This window comes from Simochromis diagramma, unplaced genomic scaffold (genome assembly GCF_900408965.1).
Source record: "Simochromis diagramma unplaced genomic scaffold, fSimDia1.1 OVJJ01000519.1, whole genome shotgun sequence".
NCBI lineage: Eukaryota > Metazoa > Chordata > Actinopteri > Cichliformes > Cichlidae > Simochromis > Simochromis diagramma.
The window spans coordinates 124,088-142,245 of NW_024387266.1; the positions used below are offsets into that span (position 1 = coordinate 124,088).

Here is an 18,158-nt window from a genome sequence, read left to right on the forward strand (position 1 = left end):
AATACATGTATTAATTGTGTTATCTATAGATATAGTATTTATATATATTTATTTAAAGTATAGTAAAAATGTTTAATTATTACTGTTTAAATGACTAATATGTGACATGTATTAGTAGTGATGTTGTGCTGTTGGGTTAAAATGCCTTTTTGTCTTTTGGTATAATACAAAATGACAATAAACCATTAATATGTCTATGCTGTGCTCGTATTTATTTTACCCTACTCAAATTCAATTTATGATACATTTTATTTTGAAAGATTTAAAATGGTTTTTTAGAGAACCACTCAAAAAAGGTTCTTTAAAATGGTTTGTTAAAGAACCATTTGAAGGACCTTTTTAAAAAATGGTTCTTTAAAGAACCATTTTTAAAAAGGTTCTTTGAAAAACCATTAAAGGTGCCCCAAAGAACCATTTCTTGATGGTGATGATTTTCTTCCTTTAAAGGTTCTTCAATGAACCACTGAAAGAAATGGTTCTTCAAAGAACCATTGTTTGAAAGGTTCTTTGTGGCACCAAAAAAGGTTCTTCTATGGCATCAGTCTAAAGAACCACTTTTGGTTCCAGTTGGCATCTTTATTTTCCTGAGTGCTACTTCCAGTTTGGATTCAGGAGACAGACACTATCTCTACTTTTCAAGATTAGGCTTCAAACTTTCCTTTTTGCTAAAGCATGTAGTTAGGGCTGGACCAGGTGACCCTGAATCCTCCCTTAGTTATGCTGCAATAGACTTAGGCTGCCGGGGGATTCCCATGATGCATTGAGTTTTTCCTTTCCAGTCACCTTTATAACTCACTATGTGTTAACAGACCTCTCTGCAGTGAATCGTACTCGTTATTAACCTCTGTCTCTCTTCCACAGCATGTCTTTATCCTGTCTTCCTTCTCTCACCCCAACCAATCACAGCAGATGGCCCCGCCCCTCCCTGAGCCTGGTTCTGCCGGAGGTTTCTTCCTGTTAAAAGGGAGTTTTTCCTTCCCACTGTCACCAAAGTGCTGCTCATAGGGGGTCATATGATTGTTGGGTTTTTCTCTGTACCTATGAAGCGCCTTGAGGCGACTTTTGTTGTGATTTGGCGCTATATAAATAAAATTGAATTTAACATTGAATGGAAGTCTGTAAGAGGCGCAGCGGGCTGAACACTGCTTGTGTTTTCTTGTGTAGTCAGTAATACAGCGCAGTCCATTCCACAGTCGCCTTGTGTCAAAGCTGTGGTAGCTGGACTCCACTTTGTAGTCCTTTCTGGCCTTTTTTATGGACTTTCGGGTGTCATACCTGGCTGCTTTATATGCATCAGCATCCATCAGAGTTAAAGGCAGAGGTCCACACCTTGAGCTTGTCATAACCAAAATCACTGTCTGCAAATATCCAAATCAGAAACCCTGGGTCAATATAGACATTAGTGCTATCGTCCACACTCTCTACAAAGTATACATGGGGTGGCTGTAGCTCAAGTGGTAGTGCAGGTCATCTACTGTTCGGAAGATTGCTGGTTCTATTCCTGCCTTCCCCTAGTCTGTATGCCAAATATCCTTGGGCAAGATACAAACCCCAAATTGCTCTCCGATGCATCAATCAAATGAATGTGTGTGTGTGAATGTCAGTTAGAACGCACTAAGGAAAATGTGCTTGGATGAATACGTAGTCCTTTACAAGTTGTGTAAAGCACTTTGAGTGCTCAGAAGAGTAGAAAAGCGCTATATAAGAGCCAGTCCATTTAGTAAAGTCTGCAAGTTTTTTTGAACAGTGAAATTAGTTTTGTGCCCAAATTATTCTGCAGATCATAGGAATGATAAGTTATTAACCACGTTTGCATAGCCCCTTTAAAAATATGCTTTCATGACATTATTTTGTGTTGGGTGGTGGTCAGGGCTATCCAGACTGACAAGTGGGAAAGTGAAAGAACCTCACCGTTGGGGAGGGAGCCTGAGATTGAGTCTAAATTGAAGTCTGTTCTATAGAAAATGCAGAAAAAATGTTTTAAGAAAGCCAATAAGTTGGTGTTCTAAAAAACATGATTGTTTATTTCCAGGGCACCAGGAGAGATGAGTCCTCCGTCACAGATGGTGTGGTCAGTAATGATGGTCAACACTGTACTGAAGGGACGTTAACATTACATTTGGAGTCTATTCAGGCAGTAATGCCTGGACTGGAAACAAACCATCCTTAAAATATTACAACACACCAGCTTCTGTGTTTGAATGTAAAACAAATGTGTTGTTTGATCTGGAGACTGAACAATAAATACATTTTATTTTGATTATATAAGTAATGTAAATACAAAACAAAGTTGTGGAAAGCCTAAAATTAGTTTCAGAATAATTAAATCTTTCGATTTTGTTTCATTGTAAGATTATAACAATGATGGCAATATAATTGTTTGTTGTTCAAGAGAACAGTGTCCAGGATGTTCATCATCATCATCATCATCGTTTATTTGTATAGCACTTTAAGAACACACCAGGCAGACCAAAGTGCTGAACAACACAGATCAAAACAACAACCAAATTAAAAATACCATAAAATCATTACAAACAATAAAATAAATAAGAAAGTGTCAGTTTCCTACAGAGTTAAAAGCCAGGGAATAAAAATAGGTTTTCAATCTGGACTTAAAGACCTGCACTGATGACGCTTGTCTAATTTGGAGGGGAAGGTTATTCCAGAGCATCGGAGCCGCAATTGAAAAGGCACGGTCTCCTCTGCATTTCAGCCGCGACTTAGGGACCGACAGCAGCAGCTGCTCAGCTGAACGGAGCGAGCGAGGGGGAACATGTGGCTTCAGCAAGTCAGATAAGTACACAGGAGCCAGACCATTTAAAGATTTAAAAACCAATAAAAGGACCTTAAAACGAACCCTAAAATCAATGGGAAGCCAATGCAAGGAAGCCAGAACCGGAGTGATGTGATCGAATTTCCTACTACCGGTTAAAAATCGCGCTGCCGCGTTTTGCACTAACTGCAGGCGTGACAAGGTGCCCGACCCGACCCCTATTAAAAGGGAATTACAATAGTCCAGACGTGAGGTGATAAAAGCATGAATAAGAGTTTCCAAATTGGGTTTGGAAAGGAAAGGCTTAACCTTCGACAGGCGTCTGAGGTGATAAAAAGCTGATTTTACCACCCCACTTACATGACCTTCAAAAGTAAGCGCAGAATCAAGTTTAACACCAAGATTAGTGACTGAACTTTTCAGATGAGAGGTCAAATCACCAAAATCAACATCTGGAGAATCAGTAGAACGATGCGGGCCATATAAAATTGCTTCCGTTTTGCGACCATTAAAATTCAAAAAATTATTTGCCATCCATAATTTAATATCGCTAAGACAGTCAAGCAGTGATTGACATGGGGAGGTATCCAAATGACTAAAAGGTAAGTAAAGCTGACAGTCATCGGCATACAAATGAAATGACACTCCGTGTTTACGAAAAATCGCACCAAGGGGGAGTAAATACAGCGAGAAAAGTAATGGCCCAAGGATAGATCCCTGGGGCACACCCCAAAGCAGAGGGGCCACAGAGGAAGCGGCCAGCCCCAGCTTGACACAAAAACTCCTTTCGGAAAGATATGATTTTATCCATGACAATGCCAGATCAGAAATTCCCACACAGTGATGTAAGCGGGAGATCAGCAGGTCGTGGTCCACTGTGTCAAATGCAGCTGTCATATCCAATAAGACAAGCACAGCATATTTACCACGATCAGTAGCAACAAGAATGTCATTCATAACTTTAACAAGAGCTGTCTCCGTACTGTGAAAGGGCTTAAAACCAGATTAGATAAAAATATTTCAGTTAATGTTATGTTAATATTGTTTTGGAGGGGCTTTACTTTCAATGCAAAGTGTTGGTTATTTATCGTTGCTTTACTTTAAATTTTGTGAATACATCACTTAAACTTCAAGCTCAAATTTATTGACAATGAGATGAAACCATGGCTTTTGTGCCTTAACGTTGACTATGAAAAAATTGGGTCAGCACCTCTCTGATTCTTATTGGCTGAACATCTGGTAAGATGCCTCTTTCGGTACCTCTAGAATCACGCAGATCAGCTTTATCGGTTTCATTGTAGGCTTCACCATGTTTTCCACACACATTGTGGAGTGTGCAGCATGCAACTATTATTCTGGGAACAGTGTGGATGTCCACATCAAGACGTTTTCCAAGGCACCTCCACCAACCCTTAAGTCGGCCAAATGCACACTCCACTGTCATCCTGGCTCTGCTGTGTCGCTCGTTGAAGTATTGTTGTTCTTCAGATAGGGTTCCTGTATCTGCGTATCCCTTCAGCAGCCAGCTTTGCAGGGGATATGCAGGGTCACCGAGCAGCATGACTTCAACACCCATGATTTCTTCTGTAACCTAAAATTATGTGAATACAAGGTGACACACATCAACAAGGAAGAATGGTAAAACAATTCTAATTTCAATTCACTGTGTTCAAAGATACTGACTGGTGGAAATAGCTCCCCTCTCTCTGCCATTGTGTATATCTCAGAATTCTTGAGAACCCTGGCAACGTGGACGCTTCCTGGCCATCCAGTGTAGATGTCAGTGAAACTGTTGGGAAGACAACGTTTGAGAAACGTGAACATTTTATTTCTACTGTAAATCTGCAGATTCTGACAGAAATCTGCAAGTGTCCTTTGAAGCACCGCTCCTCTCTAAAACAGCAATAAGGATAATTATCAAGCCATATGTAGACAGCAAATGAACTTCATAACTTAAGGCTAAATTGCGAAACGTAAAGTCCAAAGCAAGTCTTTATATTACGGGCCATCAGTCAAACAATACTGTTTGGTCTGGGTATGGGTGCCAGAAAATGCAATATATTTTAATAAAATACATGAAATCTGTGAGGTGGGTAGTATAAGTTTTACCTTTTAAGAGTAGTTTTACTGCAACATATTTTGTTACTATTATAGTACTGGTCTAAAAGTAACAGTTCACCACTACATTGAGCAACACTTGATTACTTATGACAATTTATAAAGGATCACTCATTGATTTAATAGTAATCATTTAAAAATATGTAATTAGGAGAAAACAGACAGACTGAAGGAAAACAACACAAAATGTTTATCACAGTTATGATCAAACAGTTACTTACAAAATTCTTTAGGTGACTACTTTTTGCTTTTACTTAGAAATGGGATTGTGGAGTTACAATACTAGAGTTTGGGCTACTCTGCCCAGCTCTGTATATACATTTGAGCCATGGAAACAGGAACAAACAAAATAAAGACAAACATCACAAACACAGATCTTATTATCACTTCTGTTTATAATGTGAAAACAGCTCACTCACAGCTGGTGTCAAACTGTCCTTCACAACACTTTTCTGATGACAGAAACACACAACTCAAACCCTAAGAACAAATACAAAATCAGAATAAACTAGAAAAATGATAATAATAAACTTAAAGCGCCCAGGACCATGACAGCTCCTCTGTTATCAGTATAAAAGGCACCTGTCCACAACCTCAAAGAGTCACACCCCATACTTCACCATGGCCAAGACCAAAGAGCTGACAAAGGACACCAGAAACAAAACTATAGAGCAGGACGACTGATCCATGTAAAGGAAAGAATGAATGGTGCCATGTATTGTGACATTTTGAGTGAAAACCTCCTTCCACGCTGTAAAATTTAATTAGTTTCCAGAACTCAAAAAAACTAAGTAAAGCTTACTTAAGATGACTGTGGCAGGACAACTTATTCATTGCAAGTATACAGTTCTAAACTCTCTGACTGTGCAATACTGATTGTTTACCCACTGACAAACATTTTAAGTTCTGCTAAATTAAAAAAAACAACTTGTGGTAACATATATTAACATAACACTATGCAAATATGATTAAAAAGGAAAACACTTCTTCTAATGGTGTCAATATCAGCCCAACTTTTATTTTACTTTGAAAAGTATATTAGCCAAACATGCAGTCATACACCCCTTACTTAAGAAACCTGGCCTTGATAGTTCTACTATGTCAAATTTTAGACCTATCTCCAAACTTCCCTTTTTAAGCAAGATCTTGGAGAGGATTGTACATACCCAACTGTTGGATTATTTGAGCGACTCGCAATTGTCTGAAATTTTGTTAAATTTTGTCCATTTAAAATACATTAAGTGAACCATTTGCAAAACTTGCTTTTCAAAACATTTAAACTAATGACTTAATGTAGTTTAATCCTGTTCAAGGTTCAAGGCCTGGTTAAAGGATGCATGCTGGGCCTGGTCTCGAGGGTTTGGTTGTTCTGGTCTAAAGGGCTGACCCGGATTGTGAGATGGTGGAAGGGCATTACCAAAAGGAAGAGGTTGAGCTAAATCTTGTTGGAAAGACAGAGACTGATTGGACATCTCAAATGGTGGAGACTGAGATGAAGCCATGGGGTATGGAGGGGAATGGATGACTGAAGATTGTGTTGGGCAGTAAAGATGTGGAGCTTGTACTGCCTGCTGGTAGAAAGGTGGTTGTTGGCGTGTGATAAGCTGGGTCAACATGGAGAGCACTTTAAGATCGTGCTCATGCTGAGCTGCTTGCATCTTCAACAGAAGCTCCGACTCATCATTCTTCAAGGCGCTTGTAATCTTGTCTGCAAGTATTTCCAAAGTTGACTCCATCTTTGACTTTCTCTTCCTGCTCTTGGCAGATGTATCTGTAAAGGATAATTTTTATGTTTGAAGGACAGAGGGAATTTCCATATGCAGTTCTGGTACACACCTTGGAGAAGTGAGAACATCACCATAACAGTACAGGTCAGAAATTAAGACTGTAGGGTATTTGATCATTTGAGTCAACTCATGGTTTTTATTTAAAGACATTGTACAATCTACAGCATGTCTTACATTACAATCTCACCCTTCCCTCTCATTGACAAAATGAGTAGTATTAATTAAAAGATATGTGTGCTTTATCCATGCTTAGGCATCTAGAGTAAAATTTAACTCATTATTTTGCCTTGTGAGGGCTCGACATGACACTTTACTTAGAAAAAACATTTTTATTCTAATGGGATGATGAAAAGTTTGCAACAACATTGTTCTATTTAATATATGGGTTACTTACTTCTGGTTTGTACATTCTTCTTTATGGAATTATCTGCACTCACTGCAGATGAAGAACTTTCCTCTGATGCAGAATCAAATGTCAGCGACACAGGAGTATCCTCACCCAGTGTACAGGCGCCTTTCGAAAATACAATCATACAACCTATTAAAATGTTATGTAGATGGTTACAGCAGATGTAGTTCAGCCTTCATTTAGAATTACGCTATTGTTGTCATATAGAATGTTTTCAATTTTTGTTCAGTAATTTATTCAGTTCTGTTATGTGTTTAGACATGGGTTATACAGTCCATTTAATGTAACGTTACTTCCATCCATCCATCCATTTTCATCCGCTTTATCCGAGGCCGGGTCGCGGGGGCAGCAGCCTAAGCAGAGAAGCCCAGACCTCCCTTACCCCAGCCACCTCCTCCAGTTTATCCGGGGGAACACCAAGGCGTTCCCAGGCCAGCTGAGATATATAATCTTCACAAGATTGGTTCAGATCTCTAGATTCATGTAAGTCCAAATTCCTTTGGAAAAATAAACCCCCACGTATAAGCTTAAAAACACTACAAAAGACCAAGGATAAAGCAGGATTAGAACTACCTAACTTTCAGCACTACTTCTTAGCCAACAGGCTTCAGTTTATCTCAGGATGGCTAAAACACACCCTCTTAGATGAACCTTGGCTAGATGTAGAACAAGCACTTTGCAATAATCTAGAGATTTCAGATCTACCATTTATCAACTCAAACATCCAACGACATGAATGCTTTAAAAGCATCAACATCAGCTCTTCTCTGACAGCATGGTGGGAGTTTCTAAAATTGACGGCGTCTTCATTAATCCCATGCAAACGTACACCTATCTGGAACAACCCTGACATATTACAAAACAATAATATGATAAACTTTTCAGATTGGAGTGGTAAAGGAATCAAATATTTAGAACATATACTAGAAGGAACAGAATTTATTTCATTTGACGGACTAGTTACACAATATGGGATCAACAAGAAAAGATTTTTAGAATATCAACAAATTAAATCCATAGTAAAAAAGAAATTTAAACCGGGTCAAGTTGAACTACAAACACCACCAAGTGTGGTTCAATTTCTTACTCTTAAAACCCCCAAATTACTATCCAAAATATACAGAATGCTTTCTGAAACAGATGAATCAATATCACTTCCTATTGCAAAATAGGAAGCGGATTTATCAGTTAACTTAGACCTAAACTTCTGGTCTCAGAAATCCCAGTCTTCAATTAATTCAATACAAAATATTACATAGAGTGCACTATACAGGTCATCGGATGTTCAAGATGGGCTTTACGTCTACCAACAACTGCTCACACTGCCAAACCAATTCACCGGACAATTATATCCACGCTCTTTGGTTCTGTCCACCAGTGCAGAAGTTTTGGCGCGAGATATGTGAAGACTTATCGAAGTGTCTGAAATGTAACATTCCAACTTCCCCCTTAGTGTGTTTGTTGGGTAGCTTAGATAATGTCACTTCAGAAAAGAATATCGCCCATATGGTTTTCACTGCCCTATGCATAGCCAAGAAAACAGTCCTCATGAACTGGAAAAATAAAAACAATCTTAATTCTAACCAATATAGAAATTATCTATTAGATTACATTAGTCTTGATACAGCCTCTGCCACCACATCAGATCAATTGCTCTGGGCTCCTTTGATCAGCTCCATCACCTAGTGGGGGTGGGGGGTCATAGTTTGGTCCCGCCTTCACTGTTGTGATTGGTGTGGGGGTAGGGACGGGCTTAGGACATCGGGGGGGCGTCGGGGGTTCCCCGGAGGCATCTTCCTTGGGGGGCTCAACTCGGGGTAGCGGTCATGGCCAATTAGGGGCTCTTATGTGACAATTTCCTCGTGGCTGCGTGTAGCGGGGCTAGGGGAGGGTCTGTGCTGACGGACGTGGGTTACTGACCTGGTAGCCTGGCTGCCCCTGGGTGGGTCCGGGATGGGCGTGAGGTTCTGGGGGCGCTCCAGCTCTGGGGGGGGCCCTGGCTGGGCCTCGGGGGCTTGGGTCCTGGTTGGTGTGTTGCCGGGGTTGTGGGCGGGTGGGTGTGTGGGGGCCCAGCCCTGGCGCAGGGTGCCGCCGGTGCGTCGAGCCACCTGGGGCGCTCTTCAATTGGTGGGGTGGGGGGGGGGGTTGTCACATCTTGTAGGAGCTTTCCTGTCTTCGGGGACTCTCTCTGCAGGAGGGGGAGATACAGGAGAGGTGGGGGAAGATCTCAGCCTGGGTGTTTATTGTCTTATGTAGTCTGTAAGATGAGTGGATGACGGGGTGGGTGCAGTTTTCTCTGTGGTAGGGCTGGGTGGACTGTCCCGGGCTCTGTGGGGCCGGGCGGCGCTGCTGCACTGGGCCCCGGTCCGGATGGGCCTGGGCCCCCTTTCCCTGGCGGGTCGCAGAGTATGGGGGTGCCTACTGGGGTCAGCGGGGGAGCTGGCCCCAGGGAGGGGTCACTTGCCCCTCCCTTCCTTCCCTCCCCATCTCCAGCTGCCTCCCTCTTCCCGCTCCACCACAACCACCCACATATGCAGGGCCTTGGAGTAGGGGTATGTCACCAGGGTGCAGAGGAGGCTACCCCCCCTCTGTCCCCTTCTGGCTGCCTCTGCCTCAATTTTATCCCACAACTTAGACATTCACATTACTCACACTCTCATTACACATACATATGGGATCTTGGGGGCGGGCACGCTACACAGAATCCAAATTACCATCAGGGTGTACACCCTACCCCTGGCGTCGTTGCCCACCTCTCAATTTTAAATACACGTAGACATTGAGGGCTATCAGGAGGGGCTATGCGCTTACCTGCTGCTCTCTGGCAGGTAGCTCCATGCCCTCCTGGGTTTTAAATGCACCTTAGAACACACATGCATCAACACTACAATGAGCGGGTGGAGGGAGGTTTGGAGTCTTCTCTCACCCCCGTTCTCTGCGGCCTGCTGGAGCGGGGGGGCTAGGAGGAGTTGGCCGTCCGACTGCGGTCTGGAGTGTGGGGGCTCCCTGCTGCTGCGGAGTCGGGGCGGTCTGCCTCCCCCCACCGCAGGGAAAAGGGTAACACCACCTGGGTCTGGGTGCAGTTCCCCCCTCCAGGGGCAAGGGTACCTAGACCCGGTTTGTAGAGTACGCTTGGGGAGTGTGATCGTGTGTACAGCGTCTCTTTATGTCTGTCTCCACGTCGGTTGAGTGTGGAGTAAGTGCATATGAGAGCATGAGGGTGGGAATGGATGTTTGTATCTGTGTGTGCCTGTATGTCTGTGTCTATATGTCAGGTTGGGTATCAGACGCCACCTCTCTGGGGACATCTCAGGCCCTCCAAGGTTTGGAGGCCTATCTCCCCCCACCACCACTTCCTCTGCCAGTGGCGGACTCCCTCAGGTGTCGGTGCGTTGGTGGTTCTTTGTGTCCGGGGGTGGGCGTCCAGGTACACACCAGCTCACTCCATGGCGGCAGCTTATCGGGGCCTGGAGCCTGGGGCTCGCTTGGGCCACTTCAGAGGTGGGGTGCCCCCGGCCTCTCGGCCTGGGGCTCGGTCACTCAGGCACGGCTGGCTGCCGGTGGAGCTCATGGGCGCGTCACTGCAACTCCCCCTGGCTTCTGCTCCACGGCTGCTGAGTGAGCCCTCATCTGGGACTCTCCTCAGCTCTTTCTGGGACAGTGGCGCGGCTGCCCCTCTGTTGGTCTTCCTTGGTCTCTTGTGTTCTGGGGGCCTCTGGATGTCTGGAGTTTTGATCTCCTCCATACCTGCTTCATGCCCTGGAGGACGGGGCTGTGGCCCCCCCACACCCTCTAGCAGATCATTACATGAAGGAACCTTTTAAAAACAAGCGCGCCCATGCTCACAGGTGTACACACGGGTGATCACACCCACAAACTACACCCTTTTTGGCTCCTACCTCAAAGCACACTGTGTTCTGTTGATCTTATGTGCTGCACAATAATGTTTAATATTTAGTATTTACTGTCATATTCCCATATATCATTGTGATGTTGTTTATTCTGTTGCTCTTGTTTTCTTCTGCTTGTTTTCTTTTTTTCTTTCTCAACAGGTGATCCAGGTGATTGATATATGCATTTTGTTTTCTTCTTTCTCTCTGCTTATTCTGTTGGTTTTTGGGTTTTTTTGCCCTTCTCCCCCGTCCCTCTTCTCAGCTGTCTCTCTTTCTTTCTCCCCTTCTTTCCCCCAGTCAAGTCTGTCCCGTATTCAGCAAATGAAAATAAAATAAACAATAAAAGGTGAATCAAATAGACCATTACGGCAAGGCTGGGATGGTCAATTTGGTAAAGTAAATCCGTTGGGCATCTTTCTTTGCCTTTAGACAGTCAAAAAAAAAAAATATATATATATATATATATATATATATATATATATATATGTATATGTATATATACATATATATATATATATATATATATACATATACATATATATATATGTATATGTATATATATATGTATATGTATATATGTGTTAAAAAAAACAAAAACGATTTTCAATTTTTTTGTCCTTTATTGCACTTTTTTGCAATTTATGTAATTACTATGCACTTAATGCATACATATTATTAAACTTTGGTCTATAATGGTTGTATTGATGTATAGCAACTTGAAATCCTCCCAAAAATGGCACTACAGCATGTAAAAATATAATAAAAGCTCTGGCGGACTTGGTTCTATGGTAGGTCTTAAAGGGTTAAGATAAGATGGAGCCTGATTATTTAAGACCTTGTATGTGAGGAGCAGGATTTTGAATTCAATTCTGGATTTAACAGGAAGCCAATGAAGGGAAGCCAACACAGGAGAAATCTGCTCTCTCTTTCTAGTCTCCGTCAGGACTCTTGCTGCAGCATTTTGGATTAATCGAAGGCTTTTATTATGGATTTCGCCATATTAAAGAATTAAAGGAGAAGCCCCACCCTCAGCCATGTTACTATAAAGCCTTATAGCAGTGTGGCCACCCTTTAACAGCTGTTAAAGGGGAAGTGATTACATCGAAGGCATCTCCCTGCTGCTCAGACTGACGTTCAGTCGTCATTTAGACATCATGAAGACTCTGTGCATCTCTATGCTCCTCGGTGAGTCAAACTCAGAGCTGTTACACCCTTTTATTTCATCATTCATTCATTTATCCAGTTGTGATCCAGTACACTATTCAAAGATAGTACACATTTCTAGCATAGCTGGATGACCTGTCGGACTATCACAGCTGGATTTAAAATTGGATCCAAACTAGGACTAAACTGAATGAGGATCACACCAGCTAGTATAGTGTAATGTGTCAGTGTACAAATAACTGTTATTAAAGGGTAAGTAAGTGTGTTAACAACTAGATGAATTTTCCTCAGAATATATGTAATACTGCTTACTGTGGTATTGTATCACTTCCTGTTCTGAACAATTTATCCACTCTAGTCTGTGTAGCTTGTTTAATTAACAACTTTTAAACCGAGACTTTTTTCATTCTATAACCCACAGTTACCTTATTGGAGAACACTTACTCTTGAGTCACCTGCAAATTATGTTGATGATTTTCACTGACTGTGTTAGTGTTAGCTGACTCAGCAGGCCTTTCCTGTTCCAGCTGCTCATTCTGTCAGATTTTCGGTTACTCCTCCTGTACAATAGTTATATGTTAATTAAGTAGCTACATAATGATTACAGTAATATTTATTATGTGTAATAAATGTAGCCAGTCATGTCCTTGTAGTTTTTCAGCGTCACTAAGAAACAGGATATTTCTAATTTTAGAGATATTGCTCAAATAGAAGAAAACCGTCTTGCATATTTGTTTAATATGTGCATTGAAGGACATGTCCTGGTCAAAAATGACTCCAAGGTTCCTCATATATCCGCAGATGCCCCCAATTTTTGGTAAGTGAATGTGTTTAATTGTAGGCAGGGACATTACTGGATATTCTTGTGTAATTGCTACAGAATAATTTATGTTAAACTTTGTTATTGCTACAGAAGAATATTTATTTTATTATTTTACATTTACAATTTCTTTCCTGGGGACCCTGTGACACCCCATTGAAGAGCCGTAGGCTGGATCTCTTAAGATCTCACTGCTGGGTTTGTAAGGCCATGTTACTCCTAAATTTCTATCTTGTTCAAAGAGAAGATATAAAACAAAGTTCTAAGCTAATCGACCTTAGTGTTCTCCTTTTTTAAAAAGAATTGATAAAGAATCGAAACATCAAACAGAATCGAAAATGGAATCGGAATCGTGAAAATCTTATCAATACCCATCCCTACAGACAGGTGAGAAAAATTAGGCTCAAAACATAATGACAACCTCCAATGTATTATATTCTTCCTTATCAAGTTGAAAAAGCTCATAAGCTTCTGGCTATAATTATTTCAGGGGTGTGTGGTAATATGCACAAAGCTGTCAAACCTTTGTTTGACAGCTTTGTGCCACGTACCACCAGGTACCGGAACAGCTTCTTCCCCACAGCTGTCAGACTCCTGAACTCTGCATCCTGACATCTGACCCACGTTAAACTCATGGACTGAACATACACACACCCACAACCACCTACACACACACAATAATAACATGGACTGAACCACCACTCACAACCACTAGCACTTTATATAGCCTCTGTAGAAACTATCTACACCCTCACTTATCTTAACTGCACTACTGTATAGCTCTGTGTAAATAATCATTCTGTACATTCGATAATTTTTAATCCTACAACTGTTTATAACTTGCATAGTTCACATTTCTGTATAGCTGTATATCTCAGATTTCTGTATAGTTTTCATATTTATATCCTGTTCATAGCCTGTACATAGCTTGTACTCACTACATATAGTTATAGAATATTCATAACATACTTCATACCGTGTACATTATAACTTAACATAATAGACCCATTTCTGTAATATACGCACATATCAGTTAGGGCTGGGTATCAGAATCAGAATCAGAATCAGAAAGGGTTTTATTGCCAAATGTTGAGCAGGTTTACAACATTAGGAAATTGCTGCGGTGCTTCAGTGCAAACATACTGTCATAAATTGCGCTTAAATAGACATGAAAATAAAAATGAGAATAAGAATTAAAAGTGTCAAGTAGATAGATATATACATGAGTGCAGGTGGTGATCAGTGCCAAACATGGAATGATGCAGTGAACACAGTGTAGGGTCATGTGTTAGTGGTGGGAACAGTCATACGGTTATTGTTCATGTGTCCAACAGCAGAGGGGAAGAAACTGTTCTTATGGTGAGAGGTTCTGGTGCGAATGGACCGGAGCCTCCTGCTCCGGTCCTCCTGCTCCTGCTCCGGTCTGGTATCGTCACAGATTTCTAGAATCGATTCTATTCCGATTCACAAGGTCCTGAATCGATTCGATCCACAATTCGATTCAATTCAATTTGAATCTAGGAAATTTTGCCTCAGACAGTCAGAAATATTATATGACATCAGTACATTTACATCTTTTTGTATCTATAAAAAGGAAGCTGACACTTTTGAGACTTTATCAAAGGTGTGAGCATCACAGCAGAGGCCTTTGTGTCAAAGTAGCTGAAGATAAAACACAGAAAAACATGAAGGAGATTTTCCTGGCCTGGGATTTTATAAAAATATTCTGCAGTACATCAAAAACGAAAGAAAATCATTAATCAACATATGAAAATTACCTCTGAAGTTACAGCGGTTTTATTAGAGACACAGCGTTTTGCATTTTGTATAATTTTTAAAAGTTTAAATTTGTTCAGAAGCCTGTTCAACGGAAGAAATGAGGTAGTAAAAGGAAAAAAAAAAACAGCGGCCGACAGCGCTGTAAACAACGGTAGTCTTGTGCGTAATAAGCAAGCGAATAATGCAGAAAACAGATTTCGGGGATAGACGGGAAACTGTTCTTGAAGTACAGAGAGAGAGAGCTGTGCATGAAGTGTGATTTTTATTGTGGTGGAAGCAAAACAGCAAAAGTCAGAGGGAGTCCATGACGATGTTTACGTGAAGCTTAGTTTGGATCTTCTTTTGCTGCTGGTTTGGTCAATAATGTTTGGAGAGAGATCAAACTAACAGCTTTAGAATCAGCGCAAAAAGGGCGTGAACACAAAGCGTGGACCCGCCGAAACATCAGAATCAGCGAGCTGTCGGCTTTCAGCCCCGACCTTGTCCGTGCGGTCGGGTGAGAAAGGCGACATCTAACTGATTCTGATCCGTGGGTCGCGCTGTGTGTTTACGTCTTTGTGCAGAAGCCCTGTACCTGCTCTCATTTACTGTTTTAAATGTTTGGTGGTTGTCAAAATTTTGTGATGTTTCACCTGAGATTCTGGAATTTTGAAAAATAAATTTATATAAAAAAAATCGATTCAGGATTTTAATGACTCGATATCACGTTATCCAAGCCAGAATCGATTTTAATCGATGAATCGATTATTAAAACCCACCCCTAATATCTATATTATTCCTAATATATTGTAATATATCTACATCATGGCTAAAGCACTTCTGGATGGATGCAAACTGCATTTCGTTGCTATGTACCTGTGACATGTGCAATGACAATAAAGTTGAATTCTATTCTATTCTAAACTTTGACTTCTTCAGTCATTGTACTGAGGACAGTAGCTGTTAGAACCTGAGGCACAGCAGAACCTGTAGGAAGAAACATTGTTACAATACTCACAGATTCTTCATGTTTTCATGTTGTACTGTGTGTCACACCATCAACCCAGAGGAAAGTTCAAACTCTCCTCCATTTCCCATGAAAACCATGACTGATATATAAATAGTTTAGAAAGTGACTATTAAAACAAATACTGCATCACATATAGTGGGAACAGGATAATCCACAGAGGTTGAGCTGCTGATGTGACACATGCAACATGGAAATAAATAAGCTGCTCTGTTGGCTACTGTGATTCTCTATCAGTGGAAAGTATTATACACATCACAGGCAGAGAGACCACATGTCTTCTTGCCAGTGTGACTGACACTTTAGCAGTCTGATTATGGTTATATTCACAAACGGAAAGAAGCTCCACACCTGTGCCAGGTACACATGGTGATGGAGGGGCCTCTGACCTTTTCTGACCTCTGACCTCCTGTTGCAGGTGTGTGTGTGCTGCTGCTGTCTGCACCGACTGTTTCTGCAGGTGAGTTGATGGAAGTGAAAACAATCAGTGAGACTCCAACAAGAACACAAACACACTTACTGTGTGTGTGTGTGTGTGTGTGTGTGTGTGTGTGTGTGTGTGTGTGTGTGTGTGTGTGTGTGTGTGTCCTCCAGTGTCTCTGTCTGTCAGTCCAAACCTTCAGCAGGTCTTCAGAGGATCTTCAGTGTCTCTGAGTTGTGTTGATGATGGACAGACAGCTGATGGATGGACAGTGAAGAGGACCAGAGGAGGACCCACTGAGGACTGTGGAGCAGCTGCAGCTTCAAGCTTTGGGCAGTTTAATAGTTCCTCCTGCATCCTCTCATCTCTCAGCCAGTCAGACTCTGCAGCTTACTGGTGTGAAACCAGTTCTGGACAGAGTGATCAGATCAACATCACTGTAACTGGTACACAAGCTGCTTCATCTGCTGCTGCTACAACATCTGGACGTTTCTCTGCTCTCATTAACTCTGTTTGTCTCTGTTTGTCAGTTAAAGGTGTGATTCTGCTGATCCCAGCACTGCCTGTGTGGACAGGAAGTGATGTCACTCTGCAGTGCAGCAATGGGAAAACAGCTGCAGCTTATTTCTTCATTAAAGGGAGTCCACTTGAACATAATCCTAAACCAAAGCACAGCCTCACTAAAGTCCAGAAGTCTGATGAAGGTTTCTATTCCTGTTCTACTAATGAGGATGGAAGGTCTCCAGAGAGCTCTCTGAGGGTCAGAGGTCAGGACAATGACATCACTTCCTATTTATAGACATGAACTAACCTGCTGACATGATAATAAACTGACTGAGTCATGTGCATCATCTCTCCTGCAGATCCTCCTCCTGTTTCAACTCCTCCTCAAACACCTCCTTCCTCATCTCCTCCTCTTACATCTACTCTCTCCATCCACCCACCAACCTTCTCCCATCCTCATGCTCCTCCTCCCTCCTCCATTCTGGTCCCAGTTGTAGCAGGTCTAGGCTCTGTGGTTCTCCTGGTTTTGGTTCTGGTTGGAGTTCTGTCCTTCTGCAGGAAACCTAAAGGTGAGAAACCTGCATAGAAGTAGAAGTGTTCCTTTAAAAATGTCACAGTTAGAATGAACTGTGTATCAGTGCACATTGATCAAAGTTTATATGAAGTTAGGCCACTGTGCTCTCAAAAACATGAGAGTTATGATTTAAAATATAATAATAATAATAATAATAATAATAATAATAATAATAATGTTACATGCAGATAATTTCTGCTAATTTATATACACACATTTACTAAAGGCCCTCATAATAATATAATAATAAATATAATATATAATAATAAAAATACAACTTTGTTAGTGCTGACTTCTGTGATGATTCTAGTGATGACATCTCATTTAATTCAAAACACCATAATTAACTAATTTTCACTAACTGGTGTATGTGGTTGAAAGAAGAGAGTATTTGAATCTGGGTTGAAATGCACTGTTGCAAATACACTGATATTTTTTTTTTATTTCAGTGTGCTGCATGTGGTTTGCAGTTCTTTTGAACAAAGATACAGTACAGTACATAAAATACCAAAACATTTTAAAACATAAATCCAGTCAGGCCATGAAGAAATAAAAAAACAAAACAAAAAACTGTTTTCACAAAAAGTTCAATATAACCAGATTATTTTTTGTGATCAGAATTCACTTAAAGTAATGTCATCACTAGGGCTGCCACAAACGATTATTTTGATAGCTGACTAGTCACCGATTATTTTTGCGATTAGTCGACTAATCAGATCATCATTAATTGGACATCAAACGTACAGCTTATTGCACCAGCAGCATCTGCTCTTATGTCTGTGAAGGTTCTCAGTCATCCAGGTCATCGTAGTCAAGGAGCTTGCAAAGAAAAGCGTTTCGACGCTTTTCTTTGCAAGCTCCCTGACCATCTGCTCTTATATAACTATCATTAGCTTATAGCTTTAAGTGT

General features: G+C 41.2%; 1 protein-coding gene across 1 annotated transcript in view; it reads left to right on the forward strand.

The window, feature by feature from the left end:
- The window catches only part of LOC120715431, a 133,913-nt gene that overhangs the window by 93,235 nt on the left and 22,520 nt on the right, over window positions 1-18,158 (forward strand). Inside the window, exons 2-5 of the mRNA XM_040002439.1 lie at window positions 16,168-16,209; window positions 16,344-16,616; window positions 16,701-16,937; window positions 17,034-17,243. Of these exons, the coding sequence (XP_039858373.1) occupies window positions 16,168-16,209; window positions 16,344-16,616; window positions 16,701-16,937; window positions 17,034-17,243 (762 nt within the window). The remainder of the gene's footprint in view (window positions 1-16,167; window positions 16,210-16,343; window positions 16,617-16,700; window positions 16,938-17,033; window positions 17,244-18,158) is intronic.